The 27,314-nt window shown below is 41.1% G+C and overlaps 1 protein-coding gene across 1 annotated transcript in view; it reads right to left on the reverse strand.

Annotated features, from left to right (window-relative positions):
- Positions 1-27,314, reverse strand: part of KCNH8 (potassium voltage-gated channel subfamily H member 8) — a 382,295-nt gene that overhangs the window by 220,463 nt on the left and 134,518 nt on the right. Inside the window, exon 3 of the mRNA XM_074945675.1 lies at positions 6,099-6,230. Coding sequence (XP_074801776.1) covers positions 6,099-6,230 — 132 coding nt within the window. The remainder of the gene's footprint in view (positions 1-6,098; positions 6,231-27,314) is intronic.

The following is a 27,314-nucleotide window of genomic DNA, read 5'->3' on the forward strand; positions in this document are numbered from 1 at the left end:
AAACAACACGTCCTTATTTACTTTCTCCAAACCAGTCAATTTTATAGACCTCTATCATATCCCCCACAGTCATCTCTTTTCCAAGCTGAAAAGTCACAATCTTATTAATCTCCCCTCAGATAGAAGCTGTTCCATACCCCTAATCATTTTTGTTTCCCTTTTCTGAACCTTTTCAGATTCCAATATATCCTTTTTGAGATGGAGCGACCCATCTGCATTCACTATTCAAGATGTGGGGGTACCATGGATTTATATAGTGGCAATACGATATTTACTGTTTATTATCTATCCCTTTCTTAATGATTACCAACATTCTGGTAGCTTTTTTGACTGCTGCTACAAATTGAATGAATGTTTTCAGAAAACTATCCACAATGACTCCAAGATCTCTAATTTAGACCCCAGCATTTTATATGTATAGTTGGGATTATGTTTTCCCAATGTGCATTACTTTGCATTTATTAAACATTGAATTTCATCTGCCATTTTGTTGCCCAGTTACCCAGTTTTGTGAGATCCCTTTGTAGCTCTGTGCAGTGTGCTTTGGATTTAACTATCTTGAGAAGTTTTGTATCATCTGCAAATTTTGCCACCTCACTGTTTACCCCTTTTTCCAGATCATTTATGAATAAATTGTATAGTACTGGTCCCAGTACAGACACCGCAGGGACATGACTATTTACCTCTCTCCATTCTGAAAACTGACCATTTATTCCTACCCTTTGTTTCCTATCTTTTAACCAGTTACCGATCCATGAGAGGACCTTCCCTCTTATCCCATGACAATTTACTTTGTTTAAGAGACTTTGGTGAGAGACCTTGTCAAAGGCTTTCTGAATATCTAAGCACACTATATCCACTCGATCCCCTTTGTCCAAATGCTTGTTGACCCCCTGAAAGAATTCTAGTAGATTGGTGAGGCATGATTTCTCGTCACAAAAATCATGTTGACTCTTTCCCAATGAATTATATTCATCTGTGTGTCTGACAATTCTGTTTTTTTACTATAGTTTCAACCAATTTGCCCAATACTGAAGACAGACTTACTGGTCTGTAATTGCCGGGATCACCTCTGGAGCCCTTTAAAAATTAGCGTCACATTAGCTATCCTCCAGTTATCTGGTTCAGAAGCTGATTCAAATGATAAGTTACAAACTACAGTAAGTAGTTCTGCAATTTCACATTTGAGTTCCTTTAGAACTCTTGGGTGAATGCCATCTAGTCCTGGTGACTTATTACTGTTTAATTTATCAGTTTGCTCCAAAACCTCCTCTAATGACACCTCAGTGTGTGACAATACCTCAGATTTGTCACCTAAAAAGAATGGCTCAGGTGTGGGAATCTCCCTCAAATCCTCAGCCATTAAGAACAATGCAAAGGATTCATTTAGTTTCTCTGGGGGGCTGTTCAGCCTTAACTCCTCCCCACCCCTAATCAGATTACCAAAGATAATCATCCCCTGTTATTTTTAGTTCCTGGAGGAGCTATGGTAGCCCTCCCCCATCGAATAGAACTCAATCATACAGAAAACATTCATAAATTTAATACAATGGTCTCCATAAGGTACTTTAGGGGGTTGAATATTGTCACAATGAATATTGCCCCTCTTACCTAAGCCTAATTTTCTCCACCATAAATTTTTTTACAGGATTTCAGATTAAGAAATGCATTGATAATCAGGACTCAAGTTTTACTTGTTTGGCCAATTATTCTCTAAGAAACACAACTGTAACCGCCAGAGAAGTCAAAGGACATTACTGTGTGTATATGAAAGCAGAATAGAGCCCTAAACTTTCCAACACTGAGGGCCAGATTCTAATCTCAGTAACTCCAGTTTAAATCTGCTTGCTTTCGATGGAGTTACTCCAGATTTAAAAAGATGTATCCACAATCAGAATTTAGCCAATAGGCATCCCACCTTAGTACACAGCATTGAAATAACTTTTGCCCTGCAAAACAACTAGTGTTTCCCTCTCCTTTCTGATGGGAACAATTGCTTTTCTAAAATAAGAGATTTTCTGTACGTTGGAAAGAAAAGACCATCAATTTTGTTACAGTATTCCAAATCTGGCAAAGAGGATGTTGAAAAGCTATCTTTTACAACAGTGCTTAATTATAGGTATTTTTAAAGAAACAAGGAGGATGGTGGGATTTCTCCGATATATTACTGGGTTGGGGAAACAATCTATTTGTGTAAAGGCAAATTAACAGTGTAAACGGTGGAAAGTTACAACATGCTTACTGTCCAGCAAAAGAGCTTGTTAATTAAAAAAAAGAAACAGCGGCACTAAATGCATAACAGTTACTTTTAAAGGACAGTAGCAGACTGCCATAGCAGCTGTCTGACAGAGAGACTACTACCATCCCTTAAATGCACTTTTTCCCAACTTTCGGTGGTATGCATGTGCATATATGAGTGCAGAATTGAAGCAGTAGGGCCTTATCCTGCCATTGTCTGTCAAGACTGACTTCAGTGGGAGCTTTTTTGCAGAATAATAGCAGGAACTGATCTTTAGTATATAACATGCTGTTATAAAGTATCCTTAAGTATTAATGATCATGCAGCCATTAAAGTCAGTGGGAATTTATTATATATATTTACAGCCACTTTCAATCCCCTGTACACTGCCAGAGCGGTGTGAAATAATCTTAATATAAATCCGAATCAGGCCAAGGAGTAAATATTACAAATTTCTGGCTATGTTTATATAGGCCATTTCAAACCTGTCGTTTTAGCCTGAGACTGTTCATTGCCCTCTAACGCCTGTGTCACCGGTCCCTGGTGTGATTTGGCAGGGGGTCTCTACTGCTCCCTGTTGGTTTCCTTTGGTTAGTCCCCGATCAGGGCAGTTCTTGGACTGTGGCCTCTAATTAGGCCCAGGGGTCTGCTTGTGTCTCTTTGGGCCTTATTCCTGGAGGCAGCCTGGTGCAGGGGTGTTGTCCCTTCCCTGTCCCAGGCCTTTCTGGCTTTCCTCCCTCTCTGATCGCCCTCCTCTTATAGCAGGCCTTTTTCCCCCTCATTGGTTGCAGGTGAGGGTGCCTCCCTCCATGACTGGCAGTTGTGGCAGCTGTATGGGAGTGTGGTCAAACTGCTTGCCTGCAGGCAGAAGAAGCTCCCCTCCTCCTTCTGCCTCTGCTCAGTATGGGATTTGTAGACTCCACTACTACCAGTCACTCTTATTTTTACTGGGGAAGCATATAGCAATTGGGAATGCATTGTGCTAGAATCTGTGCAAACATACAAGTAGATCTGGTTCCTGGCCCAAAGAACTTACCGTCTGATTTGAAAGAAGAAGCAACAAGCAAGGGTGACAAACAACAAGACTGAAGGGTAGAGAGATGACCTAGGAAATGAAGTTAACATCATGTGGTTCCATTGGTAAGCTATTGCACAAGCTAGCCATCATTGCTTGGATGATTTCTTATCGGCTTCATAGCAGCAGTGGATTTTTGGGAGAAGGTAGTGGCCATACAGATTAATTCAAGGAGAACTATACATACATAGGAGCAGTGTGGAAGAAAACTCAGCTGTTTGAGAGAGCAGCAGACGAGTGGCCATTTCAAGGATGGCATCATGAGGAGTTCTTTTTTGGTTATGTTAAGTTTGAGTTGCTGCCGAGACATTCAGAAGGGAAGGTCAGAGACAGAATCTGAGATTTGAGTCAAGATGAAGTGAAATTAGTCAAGAATGGGCAGTTAGTTTGGCAATCAACTAGTATAAATATAGTAATTGAAGCTGTGTAAGCAAATCAGATCACCCAAATAAACAGTCTAGAGCAAGAAGAGGAGGGGGCCAAGAATGGGATCCTATGGAAGCAGAATGACAACATAGTGGAAGAGATGCCAAAAGAGCAGCCAGAGAGATAGGAGGATACTAGGGGAAGACCATCATCATGAAAGCCCAGGGAGGACAAGATTTCAGGAAGGAAGGCATGATGAACAGCATCAAAATCAGCAGAGCAGTTAAGGAGGATGAGGTTGGAGTAGATATTCTGAGATGTGACCATTAAGAAATCATTAAGGATCTTGGCAAGAGTAGTTTCAGTGGTGTTTTGAAGGATTCAGGATAGAATAGATGACAGGAACTCAAGGCAGTGGTTGCAAATGACATGCTCAATAGTTTAGAAATCAGTAAGTTTTACTATGCCGTCTTTGATTATGTCCAATGAATAGCTGGTGGAAGGTCTTTTCTGTATAGGACAGAGAGAAGACAGCAAAGGTTGAAAGAAAATCCTATTAGTAAACACCTTTATGCAGACATGTCCAATCATTATATTGTTTGGCCAATGTACATGGCAGAGGGGCATTGCTGGTACATGATGGCATATATAACATTAGTAGATGTGCAGGTGAATGAGCCTCTCATGGTGTGGCTGATGTGGTTACTCCTCTGATGGTGTTGCTAAAGTAGACATGGGGACAGAGTAGGAAACGAGGTTTGCTACAGGGATTGGTTCCTGGGTTAGTGTTTCTGTGGTGTTGTCTGTAGTTGCTAGTGAGTATTTGCTTCAGGTTGGGGGGCTGTCTGAAAGTGAGGACTGGCCTGCCTCCCAAGCTCTGTGAGTGAGGGATCATCTTCCAGGATAGGTTGTAGATCGTTGATAATGTGCTGGAGAGGTTTTAGCTGGGGGCTGTACAAGACTTCAAAGATAAACAGCAGAACTAAAATTTATTTGCCAATTTATCATCAATTTGGCCCTGAATAGGGACTGGGAGTGGCTGGCTCATTACAAAACCAGCTTTGCCTCTCCTGGAATTGACACCTCCTCATCTATTATTGGGAGTGGACTACATGCACCCTGATCGAATTGGCCCTGTCAACACTGGTTTGCCACTTGTGAGGTAACTCCCTTCTCTTCATGTGTCAGAATAATAATGCCTGCATCTGTAATTTTCACTCCATGCATCTAAAGAAGTGGGGTTTTTTACCCACGAAAGCTTATACCCAAATAAATCTGTTAGTCTTTAAGGTGCCACAGACTCCTTGTTGTTTCTGTGGATACAGACTGTCATAAATATAAAGGGAAGGCTAACCACCTTTAAATCCCTCCTGGCCAGAGGAAAAAACCCTTTCACATGTAAAGGGTTAAGAAGCTAAAGATAACCTCGCTGGCACCTGACCAAAATGACCAACGAGGAGACAAGATACTTTCAAAGCTGGAGCGGGTGGGGAACAAAGGGTTCTCTCTGTCTGTGTGTTGCTTTTGCCAGGACCAGACCACGAATGCAGGTCAGAACTCCTGTAAAGCGCTAATAAGCAATCTAGTTAGATATATGTTAGATTCTGTTTTGTTTAAATGGCTGATAAAATAAGTTGTGCTGAATGGGATGTATATTTCTGTTTTTGTGTCTTTTTGTAACTTAAGATTTTGCCTAGAGGGATTCTCTATGCTTTGAATCTGATTACCCTGTAAGGTATTTACCATCCCGATTTACAGAGGTGATTCCTTTACTTTTTCTTTAATTAAAATTCTTCTTTTAAGAACCTGATTGCTTTTTCATTGTTCTTAAGATCCAAAGGTTTGGGCCTGTGTTCACCTATGCAAATTGGTGAGGATTTTTATCAAGCCTTCCCCAGGAAAGGGGTTTGGGAGGATTTTGGGGGGGAAAAGACACTTCCAAGCGGGCTCTTTCCATGTTATATATTTGTTAGACGCTTGGTGGTGGCAGCAATAAAGTCCAGGAGCAAAAGGTAAAATAGTTTGTACCTTGGGGAAGTTTTAACATAAGCTAGTAAAAATAAGCTTAAGGGGTTTTTTCATGCAGGTCCCCACATCTGTACCCTAGAGTTCAGAGTGGGGAAGGAACCTTGACACAGACTAACACGGCTATCCCCTGATACTTAACTTGTAGAATGTGGAGCAAGATCTAAATTAAAACGAATATAAAACGGAACAAAATTGCATTTTCCATATCATTAGTTCTTTGATTTTGGTTACATTTCTAGCCCCAAAAGTCCTACATAAATGTACTCTTTTGAATTTTAAAAGGGAACTTCAAAAGAATTTCCACCCCGACTCCTTTATTTAATGGTGACTATATCTCAAAACGTGAAGTATCAATAGTATTTATCAGTGTTTGTTGGAAACTATACAGACCTTCTTTTTTATCTTCTGGAGCAATCTTCACCTTTGTATCTGTTATATCTTTGAAAGAGGCCAGAAACAGTACTACATCTCCTTTCTCGTTCTTTATAGGAACAATGTCCAGTAGGCACCAGAATGAAGACCCTGTAAGGATACAGAATGAATTAAATTCAAACAGCTGTCTTTTTGTTGAAAAAATCCAAACTATTAAAGCTGCAACTAACGTAATTCTAACAAAAAGTCGTATTTAGAAGGTCAGTCAGGAAATCACAGATGTTCAGCTCATGTAAATCTCTTTGCATCATTGGTCGAAGCTCAGTAGTGCTGCATTCTGTGGAATCAAGGAATTAATGTAGATGCAAAATTTATCTACTGGGAACATTAATGGAGTTTAATGAAGCTTCTTACTTCTCTCAAACCACCTTTTCCTTTGAAATCTTAACTGATGCTGGCACTTCCTCTTTTAATGGAGTACCTGCCACTATATTAACTCTGATATCTGAAGCTTCCACGTTTACTATGAAATATCTTTACCTTAGATTCATCATCAGACTTGGCTTTCTCATCATCCCTTAGCAGAAGACCCAGTAGCTAGTGTATCACTTCACTAATTCAAAGATATTTAAACTAATCAGACTTGTGACTTTAATTTCTATTTTAAGTACAGTTATTCAAATCTGAGGTGTTAAACTTAGGCAAGTGAAAACTCAAAGTCCTTGTATTTCATGTAAGATGAGTATTATAATACTTACATTTTATCTCTGAAAATTAATGACAATAAAGATCTTCCCTTTTACATGTTAACTGCGGTAATACCAGTTAGTAGCCTGGGTAAAAAATATTTTTTTTTTAAATGTAAAACTCAACTTGCCTATTTAGTGTCAAATTGTCACTTAATAATTACGTTATGTAAATAGAAAGTTTTTTGTTTTGTTTTTTTGTTTTTTAAAGTCACACCATCCTTGGAAAATAGGACATTCAGTCTGATGGTCTTAAGCACTGGGGTTGTAATTCACCCAGATAATTCAGCATAGGAGCTAATTATTGCCAGTGTGTTGGTGTTGTACTGATGCATAGTTCAAGCACATTGTGAGTAAAGCTGAGCTCACACCAAAACCCTGGATCCAAACCCCACTCATTTTGGGGTAAATCAGTCTAGATTCTAATTGTAGTATGCAGCTTGGGCCCATCTCTGTAAGTCACAAAGGCAAAAACAATTACCTTCAGCCACTTCAAGCATATCAACAGACCAATAATGTTTGCAGTGGGATGGATCATTGTTATTGGACTAAGTCTTTTTCATTTGAAATTTGTTTTTGGGAGTGCCTGACCCCGAGACTCCTATATCCTATCCATCTCACTGCTCTTTTGGCAACAATTTAATGCTCAAAGGCTACTTCCAGTTCTCATGAAATAAAACTAAACATGGTCCCTGGGCCACTAGCTATCATTAAAAATACAAAGCTAATATGTATATAAATATGGGTGAGCTCAGAAAAGATTGATTGGAAGAGCAGATTACAGCTGCTTGCTTTTGGCGCTCTTGTCCCTGTCCCCCTATTTTCTCTCCTCTCAACTCTGCAGTTTAAGAAATGGTACCGGGCACTGCAAATTTGCTTGCAATTCAGCTGTCTAATCTAAATTTTAATATAAAATCAACTTGATGGCCTCTTGAGAGCGGGGGCTGAGCCTAGCAGGGGATGTAGCTGTTACCCTTGAAGTGTTATTGTAGTTAAAGTTCCAGTAGGATGCTTCAAAGGAAAATCAATTGTTCCTCTCCCAACTCAGTCACAGCTCTCTGGAGGCAGTTGGGCAGCATTTAGGTAGGTTAGTAAATTTAAACTGCAGCTGGGACAAGGCTCCCAGTTTGAAGGAAAACAGGAAAGTGAGAAAGGGAGGAAAGAAGGATATGGCAAATGAAACAAAATGGGTCTACCCTGGGTTTTAAACACCCTATTTTGTAAGCTGTGAAGACAGCGCAAGCAAAGATACCAGCATAAAAGAGGGTAGAAATGGGAGATCAGAAGCAAGAGATTTCTGCCTGCTTATTCCCCCTTTTTTCCATCCTGAATTTCTTATTCCTTTTCATGCAGACATGATGGAGCAAGCACATTTTATTGTGAGCATCTTTGAGCAAGACAAAGCAAGAAGCAGAGAGAGAGAGAGAGAGAGGGTAGGACTACTGTTATCTCCTTTATCAAAACCTTTGGGAAAATCTGATTGGTGCTACTTCCTGTCACTCATTTGTTGACAAGCAACCAACACATCAATCTATACTGGCGTATCCAAACTGAAGAGCATCAGTAAAATTTTTTAGTTTTCTGAGAGAGAATTGCAAGCCTCTAAAGAATATTACTATAACTCATATCACTTGGCCAAATTCCATTTTTTAAAATTACATTCTGCCTAGCTAAATTTCTCCCATAGTTTCAATTGGATACAATGTTACTCTTCACTGCCTCTGCAAAACTGTTGTTTCTGGCCGCTATGCTTTTTTAAATAGCTATTATTATCCACTCTAGAAGTAGCTGAATTTCTTTTCTCTTTTCTATTGTTTTGTTATAGTTTTAGCATTAACAATACAGAAACAGCCATTAAAGCACTGAATTCGTGGCAATACGAATTGTCAATTGGCAATACGATGTTACAGGCATCAGACATTTTAAAAAATATATATTAATACATTCTAGCAAATACATTTGGTGTAAGAACGGCCATACTGGGTCAGACCAAAGGTCCATCTAACCCAGTATCCTGTCTTCCAACAGTGGCCAATGCCAGGTGCCCCAGAAGGAATGAACAGAACAGGTAATCATCAAGTGACCCATCCACTATCGCTAATTCCCAGCTTTTGGCAAACAGAGGCTAGGGACACCATGCCTGTTCATCCTAGCTAATAACCATTGATGGACCTATCCTCCATGAACTTCTCTAGTTCTTTTTTGAACGCTGTTATAGTCTTGGCCTTCACAACATCCTCTGGCTCAAGGAGTTCCACAGGTTGACTGTGTGATGTGTGAAGAAATACTTCCTTTTGTTTGTTTTAAACCTCTGCTGATTAACGTCATTTGGTGACCTCTAGCTCTTGTGTTATGATGGAGTAAATAACACTTTCTTATTTACTTTCTCCACTCCAATCATGATTTTATAGACCTCTATCCCCCCTTAGTTGTCTCTTTTCCAGGCTGAAAAGTCCCAGTCTTATTAATTGCTCCTTACATGCAAGCCGTTCCATATCCCTAATAATTTTTGTTGCCCTTTTCTGAACTTTTTCCAATTCCAATATATCTTTTTTGAGATGGGGTGACCACATCTGCATGTACTATTCAAGATGTGGGTGTACCATGGATTTATATAGAGGCAATATGATATTTACTGTTTATAATCTATCCCTTTCTTAATGATTCCCAACATTCTGTTTGCTTTTTTGACTGCCGCTGCACATTGAGTGGATGTTTTCAGAGATTTACCCCAAGATCTCTTTCTTGAGTGGTAACAGCTAATTTAGATCTCATCATTTTATATGTGTTGTTGGAATTATGTTTTCCAATGTGCATTACTTTTCATTTTCTCTTTGGTAACTTTATCTGAAATGATTAATTTGATTCTGAGAATTCCTTTCCAGCTTCAGCTAGTGCATACAAAGAGCATTGCCATTGTCAACAAATCATTGTCTACCAAAAATATTTCCTTTGTAGCTTTATTTTTATGGGCTTTCTTTATTGCCCCTGGCTACTTCTCTATCAGAAAGCTTCCTTTCTTTCCCTTACAGTAAGATCTGAAGCCTCAAAATATATTTTAATATCCTTCAGGCAGAGAATAGCACATCAAGGACAGGAGGGAGAGGCAGAACAAAAGAAAAATCTCATCATAGAGCAATCCAACTAACCCAATAGCTTTTCTCAGCAACACAGAGGTGACTATTTTATGGTCACCCTCTCATCCACAGCTACTTCTACCTATTCTCCACTCCCTCTATCAAAATAAGCACAAATTGCCTTCAGCTGGGAGTCTGTGTAGAAACTGAGATACTAACCTTTCTTCAAAAAACCAAACAACTTTAAGGTTTCAAGCAGCACTCTACCTTTATAATGCCAGAAACTTTAAAAGATAAGTATTCCGACCACTACAAAATGATGCATTTCCCCCTCCAACTACTGAGATCTGCTTAAGTCTCAGTTGTGAGACGTACAATCATGAGCTTTGTTGATAGCACCTGTACTGCATGAGCATTGAAAGGGCACAGAGCACAAGCTAAACTCTCTAAATCTTGTCCCAACATACACAAGGATCAAAGTAAAGCCAGCAACAGACTCTCTTGGGGGCAGTCTCTTCTTTGGCTGGTCCAAAATTTTGGACAGGGACCTAGAGGGGACGTCTCCAGGGTATTATAATGGCATTAGAATATAGAGATGGTACTGAGGCTACATATACTGGCTATTTGTTGATAAGGTGTAATCAGGGTTCTGAGTATTTTGCTGCACAGTAGGACCAAATTCTGTAGCAAGCACCTCCTAAATTAGGTGGTAAGTCTAACTTATTGTATCTGCATTAAATATCCTTCATTCCCGGTTGCCATGGCAAATAGGAGCAGGGGTATGCTTGGGCCAGGACCAGCAGTGCTTTAACTCCGTTCTGTTCACGGGAAAAGCTGGAGAGTTAAAGACAGCTGCAGGTAGATTTTAGCAGGGCAAGAGGACAAAACAAAATGTCAGGTTCCTGGCTGCAGCAAAATCAGAAATTCTATTAAAAAATTCAGACCTCTTGTGTATATACACATTATGATGCAGTCTATAATTTCATGATCTACAGGACCCTGTAGATGCATGGGATGGACAGTGAATAAGGCAGAGGGTTGTAAGAACAACAAGGAGATGCTTCTGTGTTTAAGGCTTTGGACTGGTACCCAAGAGATCTGAGTTCCATTCTTAGCTCTGCCACAAACTTTCAGTGTCCTATAAAGTCACATTAATATAATGCACATGTAGGAGGGGGCTGAATTAAGATGGCACAGGCAACCTTAATTCTGTCATTCGTAACTTTGGAGAGTTTGACTCTGCAACCTTAATGTTCTTTTAATTTTTAATACAATATATTAGTATGTTTAAGGCATAATATACAGTGTAGTTTTCATATCCTGGTAGATGGTCATCTGGCACCTGGACTGAGACAGGTAGCTACTATCGCGACTCAGCAGTACTCTTTAGGATCCCCTCTGCTCACCCTTCATGGGGAGAGGGATAGAAAAGGTGCCCTAAACCTAGGCTGTCTCATACACTCCTGGCTGGATTACTGCATCCAGTGGGATCACTCTGCCTGTGGTTAAACCTATAAAAAGACAGTGACTTTTGCTACATGGAAAGTTTGCACCCTGATGGAAAACAGAGATAATGTACGGCCAGCAAGAAGAACTGCTCTCGCCACCAGGGAACGTGTGAAATATAATATCAACGATGCTGCCCGGAGTCAGATAAGGTGCCCGCATGAAGGTCAACAGAGAAGAAGGTGGAGGCTACTTTCCTGGAAAGGAAAATCTGCAGAGGACAGGTGCATTCATGGTGTCAGTTTTACAATTAGGAATAAGTTTGTCAGTCAGTTTATAGAATTTTCTGTAGGAATCAATGAACGTCTTACAACTCTTCATCTTGAGCTCAGCAACAACCAGTCTGCTGCCGTCATCAGTGCGTATGCCCCAATGCTTGATTCTATTAAGGATATCAAGGAACAATTCTATACAGATCTTGACAGAATCTTGACCAACATTCCCAAGGAGGACAAGATAATTCTCCTTGGAGATTTTAACTCTAGAGTCAGGCAGGAGTCAGATCTCTGGAATGGCACTATCGGAAAAGAAGGAGTAGGAAAGGCCAACTCCAACGGCATCCTCCTCCTAAGCAAGTGTGTAGAACATGGCCTGATCATCACAAAAACCCTCTTTAGACAAAGTGAGATGTATAAGACCATCTGGAGACGCCCTCACTCCAGGCACTGGCACCTTCTTGACTATGTTATTGTTAAAGCTCAAGATTGGAAGGATGTCCGCATCACAAAGGCCATGCATGGAATCGATGACTGTTGGACAGACCATCGCTTTGTTAGATCAATCATGAATTTCCAGATCGCCTCAAGGCATCGCAAGCAGGCAAAATCAGTACAAAAGAAATTCAACGTCAAGTCCCTTGAAGATATAGTGATTCGGGAGAAACTTCAGCAGCATCTCCAAGAGAAGTTTGCCACTATTCCTACAGCTGATGATGACAATGAAAATTTCTGGAAAGGATTAAAGACTGCTGTTCTCTCGGCATGTGCTGAGTCCACTGGCTGTATTACTCACCATCACCAAGATTGGTTTGATGAGAACGATGCTGAGATTCGGGGCCAGCTTGACCAGAAAAAAGCTCACTGCATGTGGCAAAATGACATATCACACCAACAGAAGAAAGTCATACAGGCCACTCAAGGCTGAAACCCAAAGAAAAATCCATGACATCAAAAATAAGTGGCGGAGAGAAAAGGCCAAGGAGATTGAGCTTTATATGCTGATAAACATGACATGAGGAGTTTCTTTCAGGCAAGAAGGGCCATATATGGCCCATGCTCCCATGGCCCCACACCACTCTGAGCCCAAGACAGGTCAACATATTTTAAGGACAGCAAAGCCAGATGGAAGGAGCATTTTGAGTTACTCCTGAACCATGAGTCAACTGTCTCTGATGCCACTATTGAATCTATACCTCAATGACATGAAAGAGAATCTCTTGCTGACCCCTCCCACCTTCGAAGAAGTAACATGAGCCATTATGCAAACTAAGAACAAGGCAGCAGGGCCAGATGGCATACCAGCTGAAGTCTACAAGTTTGGAGGTGAAGAACTGGTAGGGAAGCTCCACAAACTTTTTCTTCATATCTGGTATAATGAGAAGATTCCAGAAGACTTGAGAAACGCTAACATTGTTACAATCTTTAAGAAAGGAGATAAGTCGGAGTGTGGAAACTATTGAGACATTGCCTCGCTATCTACAGCAAGGAAAATTCATGCCTGTGTCCTCTTAAACTGATTACTTCCCCTTTCTGAGGAAATACTGACGGTTTTAGATCATCCTGCTAGACAACTGACATGATCTTCATTGCCCGCCAAATCCAGGAAATGTCTCAAGAGCAAAATCAGTACCTTTACATGGCTTTCATCTATTTGACAAAGGCCTCTGACTCTGTCCATCGCAAAGCCCCGTGGAAGGTGCTGGCTAGATTTGGCTGCCGTCCAAAATTTATTAAGATCCTAAGGCTTCTCAGTGATCAGATGACTGCCATGGTTCTCTGTAATGGCCTTGAGACAGAACCTTTCGTAATAAAAACTGGGGTTAAGCAAGGATGCATTATTGCCCCAACCCTGTTTTCCATTTATTTAGCAGTCATTTTGGGCCTTCTTAAAGACCACCTCTCCAGTGGAGTTGACATTCAATACAGAATGGATGGGCAGCTCTTTAATCTTCAATATCTCTGCCCGAACTCTGAAGTCTTCAAAGCGTCCATTACTGATCTTCAGTATGCTGATGACTGTGTCATCCTTGGGCACACTGAGAATGACCTTCAGTCCATACTGGATTGTCTTGCACAAGCTTACCAAAGCCTAGGACTCTCACTCAATATTGAGAAGACTAAAGTGCTTTATCAACCTGCTTCAGGCCTTGCACATGTCCCAACACAAATAACGAGCGTCAGACCTCGGAGACAATTGAGCACCTTGGTAGCCAGCTTTCTCAAAATGCAAAAATCAATAGTGAGATCCAGCACAGGATTCAGTGCGCAAGTGCTTCCTTTGGGAAATTGCTCCGACACATTTTTATGGACCGTGACCTACAGCAGGACACCAAGATCCAGGTCTGTAAGACAATTATTCCTACACTCCTCTGTGGATGCGAAACCTGGGTGACCTATCGACAGCAACTCAAAAGTTTGGAGCGGTATCACCAACAATGCATCCGGAAGATCCTTCGCATCAAGTGGTAAAATCACCGCACTAACGTCAGCATCCTCGCTGAAGCCAATGTCACCAGCACTGAAGCAATGATCCTCCTGCTCCAACTTCACTGGGCTGGACATTGTGTGCGGATGCCAGACTCATCTCCCAAAACAAGTCCTCTACTCTCAGCTCACCCATGGTCAGAGATCCGGTGGTGGTCAGAGGAAATGCTACAAAGACACACTGACAGTATATCTTAAGAAAAAAGGATGTGGACATCACAAGCTGGGAACAGCAAGCCGCCAACCTACCTCAATGGCGGCATATCCTCCAACAGACAGGAGGAGGAGAAGGAGAAGTGCCTTGCCCTCAGAGATGAAAACAGAGAGGAGGAAGAAAAAAGAAATAACCTTCTCCCAGCAGGCCACTGGCCTGCCACAAAAATGCCTGCACCTACTGCAGGCAGATTTGTGGTTCCAGGATCAGATTCCTGAGTCATCTCAGGACCTATATGTAAATCTGTGGTAGAGATCATATTCGAAATTGAGGGACCACCAATCCTCATCAGTTTATGTTAATTAATATTTTTTAAAAATTCTCTTCACATCTATCAAGAGTTACAACCTAAGTTAAGAGGTGTCCAGCATATACATACATTCTCACAGAGTTGTCACTTGCATTTGAAGTTGTGCTGCCTGACACTTTTTTGGAAAAGCTCCTAAAGCTGGATCCTGAGAAAGAGTTCTCAGAGTTCACATGTCACAGAGGACACGATTTGGGCTTGATGTCATTGCCCTTTCTGCCAGGTTACGTTCGTTGCATAATAGGATTTTACAGCACATGCGGTGGAATTACACAAGGCTGTACAGCGGATTAGTCTTCCCAATTCATCATTTGAATCTGCATGAGCACATGCTGTACACAGAGTGAGCCTGCTCACGGAAGAGAATTATAGTAACCCTGTGAGTTGGAAAATTGTAGCATTTAACCTTTTCACTGCTGAAATTTTATATAAAAGCACACAATGTAGTATAATGTTTTGGTCCAGATCTACTCCCTACACCAAGTCCAGGGGTGAGCACAATTAGAGGTGTGCAGAGAAAGATAGGAACAAAACCACAGGGAACTATTCAGAATGAAAACCAAAAACGTTGAAATCCACAGCAAAAAAGAGACCGTCTCCATGGCTAGCTGTCCCCAAACTATTGACTTTGTAAGCCCTGGGATGCCTGAATCATTGGCAGTCTGCCTGGCTGGCTGCTCCTGAGTCATGAATCCTGTAAACAGGGTATCTGCCTCCAGGGCAGTGACTGCCTCAGAGCCACAGACTGTGGAAGTCCTGAACAGCCCCTGGGGAAGAGATTTTGAAAGCTCCATCAGCAGGCTCAGTTTAACCAAGATGACTTGGTGCATCTTGGGGGAGGGGGGAATCACTGGCTGAGGGGGTCAGAACTACCCCCCCCACACACACACGCCAACAAAAATCATGAAGGCCAGGAAGCTGGTTGGGCATTGCAGCAGGAGGGCCCTGCCTGCACAATGTGATGAGAACCAATGGGAGCTGGAGTGGGAAGCTGGGTCAGCCCCACCGGACAGGAACCACTGCACGATAAGTTCAGGTTGGGACTGGTCTCCAACACCCACACCTAGGGCCTCTCACAAATCCGCCCCCCCCCCGCAACTCCCTTTCATCCTGGAGCCTCCCCATGATGCCCCCCAGAGGCAGGACCTGATACACAGCCCTGGGACCTCTCTCCCCCAGGGACAGGGAAGGTGGGGGTCTCCCAACTGCCTTAGTGCACAGGGCCCCAACATTCTTTCATGGAGCACTATCAGCCCTGGTTTCCTGAGGAACTTTGTCAAATTCGAACAGTCTCTGCGGAAAGTTTCGATTTGAACAAATGAGCAAATTCTAATGAAAAACTTTTGTCAGAAATTTTCCAAATAGGTCTAAGAAAAGTTGAGTTCCACAGTCGGGCTGTCGCAGCTGCCAGAACAGTCCAGAGCCTGCAGTAACCGCTGTCCCTCCTGTGATTCCGCTTTACATATCAGGGAAGCAATGGTTCATCCCCATCCCTTTCCTTCCACAGTCTACAATCATGAGATCTAAGCATGTCCCACATTACTTAAATTGGTATAACAAGACCCCTAGTGTACTTCACAGATTCCTTTGAATTTTTTCCTTCTCAGGTACAAGATACTGCTTCTTGAGATAATGTTGGGGAATGGTTTTTCTAAATGGGGTAGTGGTTGTTGTAAATGTCATTCTAGACAGGTGGAGGAAGCTTTATCAAAAGAACAATGTCTTGCAGCATGAGCTAATGGTGGTCAGACTCTGGATTTGTGTAATCTATTCTGGAAGTTCATTCAACAGCAGGATCCCCTTGTCTAAGAACATCTCATCACTGTCTTTCATGTGTTTTTCCATGAGCTTTGTGAATTGAATTGTTCCAGAGAAGAGCAACTGTCTTGGTGATTCATAGCTAGAGATATAGTATGTAATGTAGCTGAGGCATGATTCCTTAATGGCTTTGAAGGTCAGGACCAAGGCTGTCAATGATCATGGAAACAGATTGAGAGCCAGAGGAGGGATCAAAGCACAGATCTGATTTGCTTAAGGTAGCCTAACCCATAGATAAGATGAGTAGGTGCATTCTGCACAAGACGAAGCCTTGGTAAAGACGACTCTAAAGTTAACAATGAGAAAAACTAGCATCCTTACATTCAGCATAGAGGCTACTGAAGCAGGAGAGACAGTTATTCATTCCCCTTTAGAAGAGAGGAATTGGAAGACAAAGTTCAAGAAGTTATTCCAACATAGGAATCCTTCAGAATATGGAAATCCAGCCTACATGAAGCCAACACCAAGGAACACAGACTAAGGCAGGTAATAGCATAAAATGGGAATTAGGAGGATCCAGAATGAATACATTATGTGAAGAGCCAATAGTCAAAGATTAAATAGAGAAATACAAAGCACCTCGATGAACATGACAGGATAGAGACAAAACAGCATCACTTCTATTAAGTTAATTAAAGAAAATTGTTCTCCAATAATCTACTAATCTTCTTCGAACGTCTGTCTATAAAAATATGTGGATAATCAGTTCATATAATTCATTTGGATTTTCAAAAAGTCTTAAACAAAACACTTTACAGATGGTAGTAAAGAAACTAAGTCATCACGAAGGGCAAGAAGGTATCCCCCTTATTTGCTTGTGTGGGCTACCCACATTGTAGGTCATACTGTGAGGGGAAGGGCAGCAGCAGTGTGGAGGCCATGACTCACCCTCTTGTGCAGGTCAGTGAAGAGAGAGTAGGGTATGGGTGGGAACAGGTGGAGCCTGGATTACACCCCAACTTACTGGCCAGCACAGCTAAGCCACTATGGAGGGAGACGTGATTTCCTAGCAGTACAAGGCTGGAGCAGATTACAGACAAGGGGGGAACCAGGGGCTGAAATGTGACTCCCAGGGGCTCCCACTTACTCAGAGGATATTGAAAAGTGTCTGAACTCGACAAAGTGCTGTCATGGAATAGAAAATGGCTAAGAAATGGAAGACAGTGAGCAGAAATAAATGGTCACTCTATTTTCAGCATTCAGTTTAACATTGGGGTGCTCCAAGGATCAGTACAAGGACCAGTGTTGTTTCATAGATTTATTAATGAACTCCAAATGAGGGGTGATTAGAAAGGTGACAAAAGTTACAGAAGGCATAACATTAGGATAGGGACTGGGGAAGAGAATGAGGAACGCTAACCTAACTATGCTAAGTCAATGGGCAACCTGTGAAATGTGAAAATCATTGTTCAAAAATGCCTGGTCATGCATACTGGAACTTAATTATATGAACTACTCATACACACTGCTGAGTGTGAATTTAACTGTAACCACTTGGGGAAAAAAAGCTGGAGCATCACTCTTATCTCAATGTACTTAAAATGGACACTTAAAAAAGCAGTAAAAAAACCTGATCAAAAATAAGAAAATGCATGAAACATCTTACATCTGATTGTCCCAAATGCATCTATAAACTTATATGAGTGAACGTCACTTGCAAACTATAAACTATAAACACATATGTGTGAACATCAGTCACTTGCAAACATTACTATAAATAAGAAAAAAGTCTGTTTCTCTCTCTAACAGTGCCATCAGTAGTAAAACTCATGTATGGATTAGGTTAAGTACTATCACAGTTTGAAATTACTGGAACAAATCCATTTTCACTGGATTATGGCAGAATTAAATCATGTTGCTGTTCAAAGCAGTTAGTAGGTTGTGTCAACTTCAATGCCAACAATGTAAGAACAGTATCAACTCCAGTCAGTGAGCAATATTTCTGTTTAAATATCATTTAGTTACAGTGAGAGATCATGAATGTTTCAGATCATGTTACTAACAGGCTATTTTACTGCCATTTCTATTTTTAAATATTAGCTTTGTCCCCTTTTTTTAATCTCTTTCATTAAGCTCAGCCTGGCCACTTCATGGAGATGCCGAATGGGTGTGGAGCTCTTTTGAAAATCTGGCCCTTAATGTCTCTGTGCCTCGGTTCCCCACCATAAAAGCTGGAACAACACTACTTCCTATTTCCCATCCTTTCTGTGTCTTGTCTTTTTAAACTGTAAACTCTTCAGGGCAGAGGGGGTTCTCTCTTACTATGTATTTGTGTGATACCTGGCACAATAAGGCCTTCAATAGGGCCTTCAGGCACCACAGTAATACATATGATAATCAGTGGCCACAAGTGGATATGGTCAATTATTTGGAGGAAAGAGAAAAAAGGTGCTGAAGGTATGAAAGTGTTTCTTATCAGTAACTGTTAATAGGATATAACTTCCTCTCTCATCAAAGCATTCCTCCCTATCTACTTACATTAATATACAAGGTTTTTAAAATGACAGCTAAATGTACTTTGTAGAGCACCAGGGAGCTGGAACTATTGAGCTATAAGTAAAACAGGCCAGTGGGAATAATGGTAAAGCTAGCTTTATAAATTAAAAAGATGGACTCTGTGGTCAATGGGATATGTAATTTCAGTTGGACAATATTATCAGACTTTCATTAGTAGTGCTTGGTTGTTCTTTTTTACTTCCCCTCAACCCCCTTTTCATGTTGCTGTGTTTAGATATTGCACTCTATGTTTAAAAAGTGCTGATAGCTTCTATTGTTAATTTGCTAACAAGAGATTTCTCCTTCTGTTACGGAGGCTAGGGCTGCCAAGTGTCCGGTTTTTGACTGGAAAGTCTGGTTGAAAAAGGACACCTGACAGTGTCCGGTCAGAAACACTGACTGGACACCAAAAGTCTGGTTGTCACCTGCAGGAGCAATGTGTAGGCGGGGCATACAGGTGCAAATGCTCCCCAGAGTTGTCTGCTGGGGGTGGGTGGGACTCTGTCCTTCTCCCACTGCTGCCTGCTGCCTCCTTGCAACCAGGCTCTCTCTCTCTCTCCCAGGCAGCCGACCGGTAGGCTCTCATGCTGATCCAGAGCGGAGTGGCCAGCGTGAGAAGTGGGTGGTCCTGCCCCTTTCACTCCCTGCCTGAGCCCGGCTGCCAGGGTCACAGGCTGAGTGAGCCAGAAATATGCTGGGGAGTGAAAGGGGTGGGACCACCCACTTCTCCTGCCGGCCACTCCACTCTGGGTTGGTGTGAGAGCCCAGCTGCCCAGTGTAGTGACTGGGCTGCCTCAGAGAGAGCCTGCTTGTGAGAGGCGGTGGCAGCAGGCCACACCCTGTCTGGGCCCAGCTGCCAGGGACAGTGGCTGAACGTGCTGGGGGGCAGGCACAGAGGGAGGAGAGCGCCTCCCCCCTGCAGGTAACTGGTGGGATGGGGAGAGTGCGGTGGTCCCCCGGGCTGGGCACGGGGGGGGGGGGGAGAGGAGTGAGTGGAGGGTGGTACCTTGGCGGAGAGGGTGGAGCAGGGGGTGGGCCTCAGGGGGAGGAGCAGAAGTGTCCAGTTTCCAGAAATTGGAAAGTTGACAACCCTAGCTAGTGCTGCCAGGTCTGGTCATCATCACAGAAGATGGATCCGCCCTAAACTTCCTAATCAGCTGCCCACTTTGGCCAGTTCTTAAATGGTATTCAGTAATTGTATAATAAAGCTGTTTAGTTTTGCTAGCTTTCTTTTTTGTTTGGTTTTAATTTGTTATCAGGGCTAATGCTCCCAGCATCCTTACTCCCACTGAGCAATACCTTACTCCTTCAGTATCATACAACTGCTAAAGTGTATTCACCTACACTGACAGAGGAAGGAAAGAGCTCTTCAGAACAGCTGTGTTCTATTTCATTGAGTCTTGAATGGAGAAATATCACAATAAAACAAAAAGTTTTAAGTAATCATCATTTTAGCGAGAAAAGTAAAGTAGCTGGCCAAAAACGGGAAAATTTTCTTTAAGAAAGAAAGTGATTAGTCTGTTCAAGTTCTGAGAGAGATTTAGGGAATTAGTCTGTGACCTCACTAGCAATTCAAGTTCAGTGTAGAGATGTTACATTTGACTACCTCAACAATTACACAGCTCATTGTAGCATCTTCTTAGACAGACACAAATGTAGGAAAAAGTCCAATCTCCTACTGGTTACTGGTCTACTTCTGGGGCTCCCGAAGACCTGATTTAACTTTATGAGAATTGTCTAAATATAGTTCATCAATGCTGTATTTTTCTGGTTGCAGAATATTCGAGCAATGGGGATCCAGTGAGGTTCTGTTCTCAGTTGCACTGGTGTAAATCCACAGTAAGTCCCTTTACTTCAGCGGAGTTACTCTGAATTAACATTTCTGGAACAGAGATCAGAATTTGGCCCAGCATCTGTGGTAAAGCAAAGGTCTACTTGGAAAAGATTTATGAAAATATCCTGCTGAAGTACTGCTTTCTATAAAGCCCTCTGAAGTAGAAAACACCATGATAAATTGCCTTGTTTATTTCTGTGTCACCATACTTCTACTCAAGATGTTGTGAAATAAGAGGCTAGAAGCTGACAGGAGCCACATAAACACTGAGATATATGATAAAATTCAATATAGGGTGGGATTTTTAAAAGCACCCAAGCACTTAGGTGCTCATCTAGGGACGGGGGCCGCCCTCCCAAATTAGTGCTTTAACCACTGGGCTATGGAGTCATTCTCACTCACTCTCCCTAGCCCAAAGAATATAGAAATGTGTATACAAAGTGGAACAGCTTCAACAGGAGAAAGAGAGAGAGAACGTATAGCCTGATGGCTAGGGCGCTTATCCGGGAGGAGTGAGACCTGCATTTAAATCCCTGCTCCAGAGTGGATATTCAAACCGGGGTCTCCCCCATCCAGCTGAGTGCCCTGTCCACTGAGCTATTGAGTGTAAGGACAGGGGGCATCACCACCTTGTCCTCCTCCATTTTGTGAATCCCTGGTGAATCTAACTTTCATTGCTGGAAATATTGAAACTGATTTTTTCTTCTTTACCAAAACAATTTGCTGACATCAACATATATTTGGTAAGTGAACCCAAACTGCATCTTTTGGCAAAAATAAAGTTTTGGGCAAAAATTTTTTGCTAACTCTAATCATGGACCAGGAATAAAATAATTTCAAAGACAAAGATGTACAGTGTAACTCTGGTATGCCACATCTTTCCACATACAGCTCATACACTTCATGCAGCTCTCAGTTCAATGCCTACGAGCTAGTTTTACTTTCTGCTGATGTCAGTTTAAAGCAGTACTTTTGCTGAAACTTCCATTGAACTTGTTCTGAGAGTTAGTGGAGTTGCTTTAATTAGAAGGACCTCTCCTGTAATTTGTTTTGTTGACAATTATATTCCTGAGCTGAACTACCACTGAAACGTCTAAGTGATAGGGGAAAAAAGATTAATTACGAAGCGGGTAGGGTGCTGGGGGCAAGAATCAAACCCATTAAATTTAGGCTAGCATTAGAGACGGGATTGAAATAGAAACTTGAGTCACTACACAGTTTAGGGTGTTTGGATTCAACATCCAAACCTAATCTTGATTTCAAATTTCATAATAGTTTCTCTCCATAATATGCCAAACTGGAACCTCAGATAAAAACATTGAACAAGTCTGTGCACGTTCAAAAACTCCCGCACTGACCTTGTATTCAGATTTTGCAGCTTGGGTCTGTGTCTTGCCAACATGATAAAGCATAAAATAAATTACTACTAAATGGTTACAAAATACTAGCCCTACATTTTATATCAAATACAGAGAGAAAGTAAACCAAAAAAACCCGATACCGCGTTTTCACAGACACGGTGTCTTCTGATCATCATTATTTATCATAGCTCAGGGCTCATTATGAAACTTTTAAATAAGTGCTGAGAGGACATTCCAGTCTGTACTGTGAACTCAGAATGGTGCCTGGGGCAGCTCTTGAGGTAGCAAGACAAGCCGGCCTAGCGGGTATGTCAGACCTGCCACTTACAGAATAATCCAACGGTTTTTTTTTGCTGGTATGTGTCAAGGCTTTCTGTTCCTTCTAAAACAAAAAATAACTACTCAGAGGGAACAAGCCTGTTCTCACATTTATAAGTCAGACAACTTTCTATAACTTTGCACACTTGCTATGGGCCAAATTTAGATCTGGTGTGAGCAGTTGCCATAAGTCAAGTAGGTGAAGTCAGTGGGGTTGCCCTTGTTCACACCAGGCTTAAATTTGGCCGTTTGTCTGATAAGTCTATTGAGTGCGCACATAACACTTCTGTTAACTAAATCGGGAGCCATACCTAGGTGTCTGAGTGCAGAATTTAGGCCTAAGAATTTGACCACTGGTTTGTTTCCCAGGACTATATGAACACAGGACCACAACAATGCAAAACCTGACGCTGAGTGCAATAAATACATGGCTCAGACAAATTTTTGTGGACATCTTCATGAATTCAGCACTCCTATCTGGTTAATGTGTCTTATCTAGATAGTGTGTATTTTATCTAAAGGGCTTATTAAAATAAACAGGCCCACATACTACAACCATTTCATTGAAGCCAGATCTAGTGCATGCATTTAAGTACGTTTAGTGGCTCAGCAGTTAAGTCCATATTTGATGTACTGAGATTTGCAGCTGAAGCACTGATATAATGATGTTGTCCACCTAAGTACAGCAATTAGGATGTTCTATATCCTTTTAATGAGTAGGAAATGCCTTACATATTCAAACATTAGGTTAGCAGGTTCAAATGGGTACATTTCTGTTTTTGCAGATTGAAATTACTGCAGGCGCCCACATTTCAAAGTATGTCCCCATGACTTTCCATGTTGGCTTTTGCAGGATAGCTACCTCAGTCCCAAAGTTACTCCATATTCTCTGCCTATGCTTATGTGTAAAATTGCAATTCTGTGCAATTCTAAAACACAAGCAAATTAAAGGACTGTAATATATTACAGTAACAGCTTTTCCTACTATGCTGTCCTGATTGAGGACATCTCTTCACATTACTGACCAGGACTTTAAAACCTGAGATAGAACTGTCCCAGATAACCTAAGTGAGACCATTGCATGACAGGTCAGAACTTTGAGAATTTATTCTATGTTACATGACTCCTCATGCAGGATAGGCAAAAGAACCATCTGGGCAACATAGGTTGCAGGGAGGTACGTTCCTCACTAGTTGGATCAGGGATACAGCTATCCAATAGCCAACCCATTCCCAGAGCAAAACTCTCAGACTTCCAGCCCAATCATATTGCTATATAAAGCAACTAAGTTCAGGGGGCACACTGATGCTGTGTCCCTGTGAGTTATAACTTAATAACGATATTTGTCACAATACATGGAGAGATGCATGCCTAGTATCAGATGGAGAGCCAAAAAATAAGCAAATAACCATGCTAAAGGACATACTGAAGAAAGTGAAGTGTCACACTGAGAAGAGATGGACAAATCTACTGGATTTTTAACAGTGGTTTTTGAAGCTGTACAAATCTAATAAGAAATTTGGTAAGTAATTAGTTCTCAGCATGAAGATCACTTTTAAAAGAAAAGTTATAATGATTTTTAATAACTTCTGTGCTTAAACATGTTGCAAATGGGAGTAAGCACTGCTTCCCACGAGGAACACGTACAAGGTTTTATGATCTAAACTCACCTCCTTCCTGGGTTAGATTTTTATTTTTAGGTCATGTATCTGAAGCCTGAGGCCTGACTACTCTTACAACATAAATCTTACCTAGCAGAGGCTTAGCCTGTGCAGACTGTTTTAGGGTTTCTCCCAACAGAACCTTATTGCTCTCCCTTTTTCTATCACTTTCTGTAATTAAGCAGACTCTTAATCATGTATACTACTATGTGCAATCAATCCCCATTGGTCTAACACCCAAGGTGAGTCTGCACCTGTGAACAGTGTCCTAAACCCAGATAGTCATGTGAATATTCATATGACTGATGATTAGGGTGACCATATTTCCCAAAGGGAAAAACAGGACACTGCATGGGGCTGGCATCGCCACTCACCCTCACCCTCTCCCCCTTTTCCCCCCCGCACATTCCTCCGCACCCCCTCCCTTTTTTTTTTTTTTTGGACAAAAAGTGGGCAGTTGTCCCATTTGCTCTTGCCAACAGTTCTGCCAAAAAAGTCGGGACAGCCGGGACAGGGCTTAGTAAAGGGACTGCTTTCAATGAAAGGGTTTCAATTTTTCTTTTTTCAGAGTAACAGCCGTGTTAGTCTGTATTCGCAAAAAGAAAAGGAGTACTTGTGGCACCTTAGAGACTAACCAATTTATTTGAGCATAAGCTTTCGTGAGCTACAGCTCACTTCATCGGATGCATACATCCGATGAAGTGAGCTGTAGCTCACAAAAGCTTATGCTCAAATAAATTGGTTAATCTCTAAGGTGCCACAAGTACGCCTTTTAATTTTTCTTTTGTTTTTTAAATTAAAAAAAAAAACCACTTTTTTTGTATTCCGTAGATGCCTTTAAAGAGCTAAAATAAAATAAAAAAATCCACACACTGTCTTATGTCTGCAATTTCTGGGCAAATCTCAGAGTTTCAGCAATTCCATTTTGTTCAGATACATAAATTATGGATGCTTTGCCAAATTTTCTGGGTCTGCAACACTGAGTTGAAAAATCACAAGAATAACCTTTCTTGTGAGATTTCTTGCCTTTTTTGCTTTTAATGCAAAAACGGTCCCATGATATTTCAGCACTTCCAGATGGTGCATAAAAACTTGAAAATAAAATATAACGGGTAGTAAGAGGAATTTGTTTGTACTTTGAAAATGATTTGATGAGTTTGATTCAAATTATACACAAATGTTTAAGAGGTGAGACTAGGTGGGAAATTTTTTATCCAAACCAGTTTGTCCATCCCAACTAATCTGTGATCCAACTCCTTAATTGCTAAGGAACTCTACCTACAATTCCATGATCATTTCTTTCTGCCTTTGTTACCACCTTAAGCGCTACAGGCAATATTCATTCCTGATGGTGCAGTGAGAATTCAATTTACATCCCAAGTAAAAGCCAGTGAGTACAACTGGCCCTAATTCTTCCATTCACCTAATTTTAAATCCTCTCTCATGACTTTGTTTAGTCACCACTATCCAACAATGGGGGAAAAAAGTGGCCCTTGAAATTTCTGGAACATTTTTCATATCCAAGAAAGATTAGTAAATCAGTAATTAACTTCTATGAAGCTGATTCATAGAACATGTGCTCCAGACACATTGCAATGTTTTCTTTTAAAAGTAGGAGAGGGAAGCATTTTATTGCATCTTCAAAATGTTTTTACATAATATGACACTTTAAATATGGAGTGTGTATTAGCCTGAGGTTTGTGAGCCTATAGACTAAACGACTCTTTTCCCTCTCATATTGCAGTCAGAAAAGGGGACAATTTTTCTCCTAGTATTTTCAATACATTGTCTTCCCTTTCCTCAGAGTATATCCATTATTTTAAAATGCTCGTCTGTAAAAATGTATAATACCAAAGTAATATAATTCTACAGAAAAACATTTCAACAGCACATAAATATTAAGCAAGAATTGTGAAGACGACACCTAGCCAGAACATTTGTTCACAAATTCTAAGCTTAAAAAATAAAAACGAAAGCTGATACACAGTGAACTACAGCCTCAAGCCGTAAATATTTTTTAATTGCTTGAGACCATTCTCACGGCAGTATGTCAGGTTTGCTCTCCCATTGGTTCCTTGTGCTTGAGCATCACATATGGCCAGTGCTTCACTTCAAAGGCAACACAATCAAAACACTTAGCAACGAGTGAGACAGGAGTTCTAAGAGGTGGAGTAAAGGAGCCTGCCATCAATAGAATGGGTGGAAGAATGGTCTATATCACTCGGCTACAGACATGCTGCTGCAAACCCAAGTCTCTTTTTTTCCCTTTGTGGTATCATTGCTGATATATCTTCTGTGCAGACACATACAGATATCACAGTCATAAATGGGGATCAAACTTGGGGCCTTCAGCACAAAACACACAAGCCTCTACCTCTTCATGCAAATATGAACTCCTTTAGCTGTAAGTAAGTAGGGGCTTGTGCTTTTGGGTCCCAATCCAATACCCACTGAACTAACTCTAGGCACCTGTTTTTTTTGTTGTTTTTTTTAAACCTTGGTTATTATATGTATTAGAGTGCTCTCTTTCTCTAGCTTCTATAAGACATTCAAAACTTTCTGAAAATTTCAGCATCAGTAGAGCTGGTTGAAACTTGGAATTTCCATTTGGCAAAATATTTTGATATTCCAACTCGTTCGTTCCAATTCTGAACAAATTTTGTGGGAAATTTTCTCAAAATTAAGCCATTTTGTGAAAAAAAACGTGGGGTTTTTTGGGTTTTTTTTTTTTGGTCAAAATGGAATTTCCCCAAGGAAAAACAGTTTCACTGTAAATTTTCCAACCATCTCTATCAGGCTGAAATTTTCCATGCTTAGTCTCTGTCTGTAGGTGAGTTTTAATTTAATTTTTGTTTTGAAGTTTCAACGAGACCAGGTCAATGTTTGATTACAAGATGAGTAGACAACTTTATATGGTGCACCTTCTACACTGAATAAGTCAGTGCTCCACAATATTTCTTCAGCTTTTTACAATACCCTGCAATTTATCACATAGATATTACCACTTCTACCTATATATTTGCACTTCTACCACCATAACAGCCCTGCCCTAATTCAAATCAATTTCTGTAGCCTTCTGAACATTCACATGCAGTATCGTTAAATACAGTGGATATATAACTACTATGCTAAATAATGGTAAATTTCAGCTTGTCTGGAACTAATAGAACACTGATGAAAGCAATAAAACTCAC

Source organism: Natator depressus, chromosome 2, assembly GCF_965152275.1.
Source record: "Natator depressus isolate rNatDep1 chromosome 2, rNatDep2.hap1, whole genome shotgun sequence".
NCBI classification, from domain to species: domain Eukaryota; kingdom Metazoa; phylum Chordata; order Testudines; family Cheloniidae; genus Natator; species Natator depressus.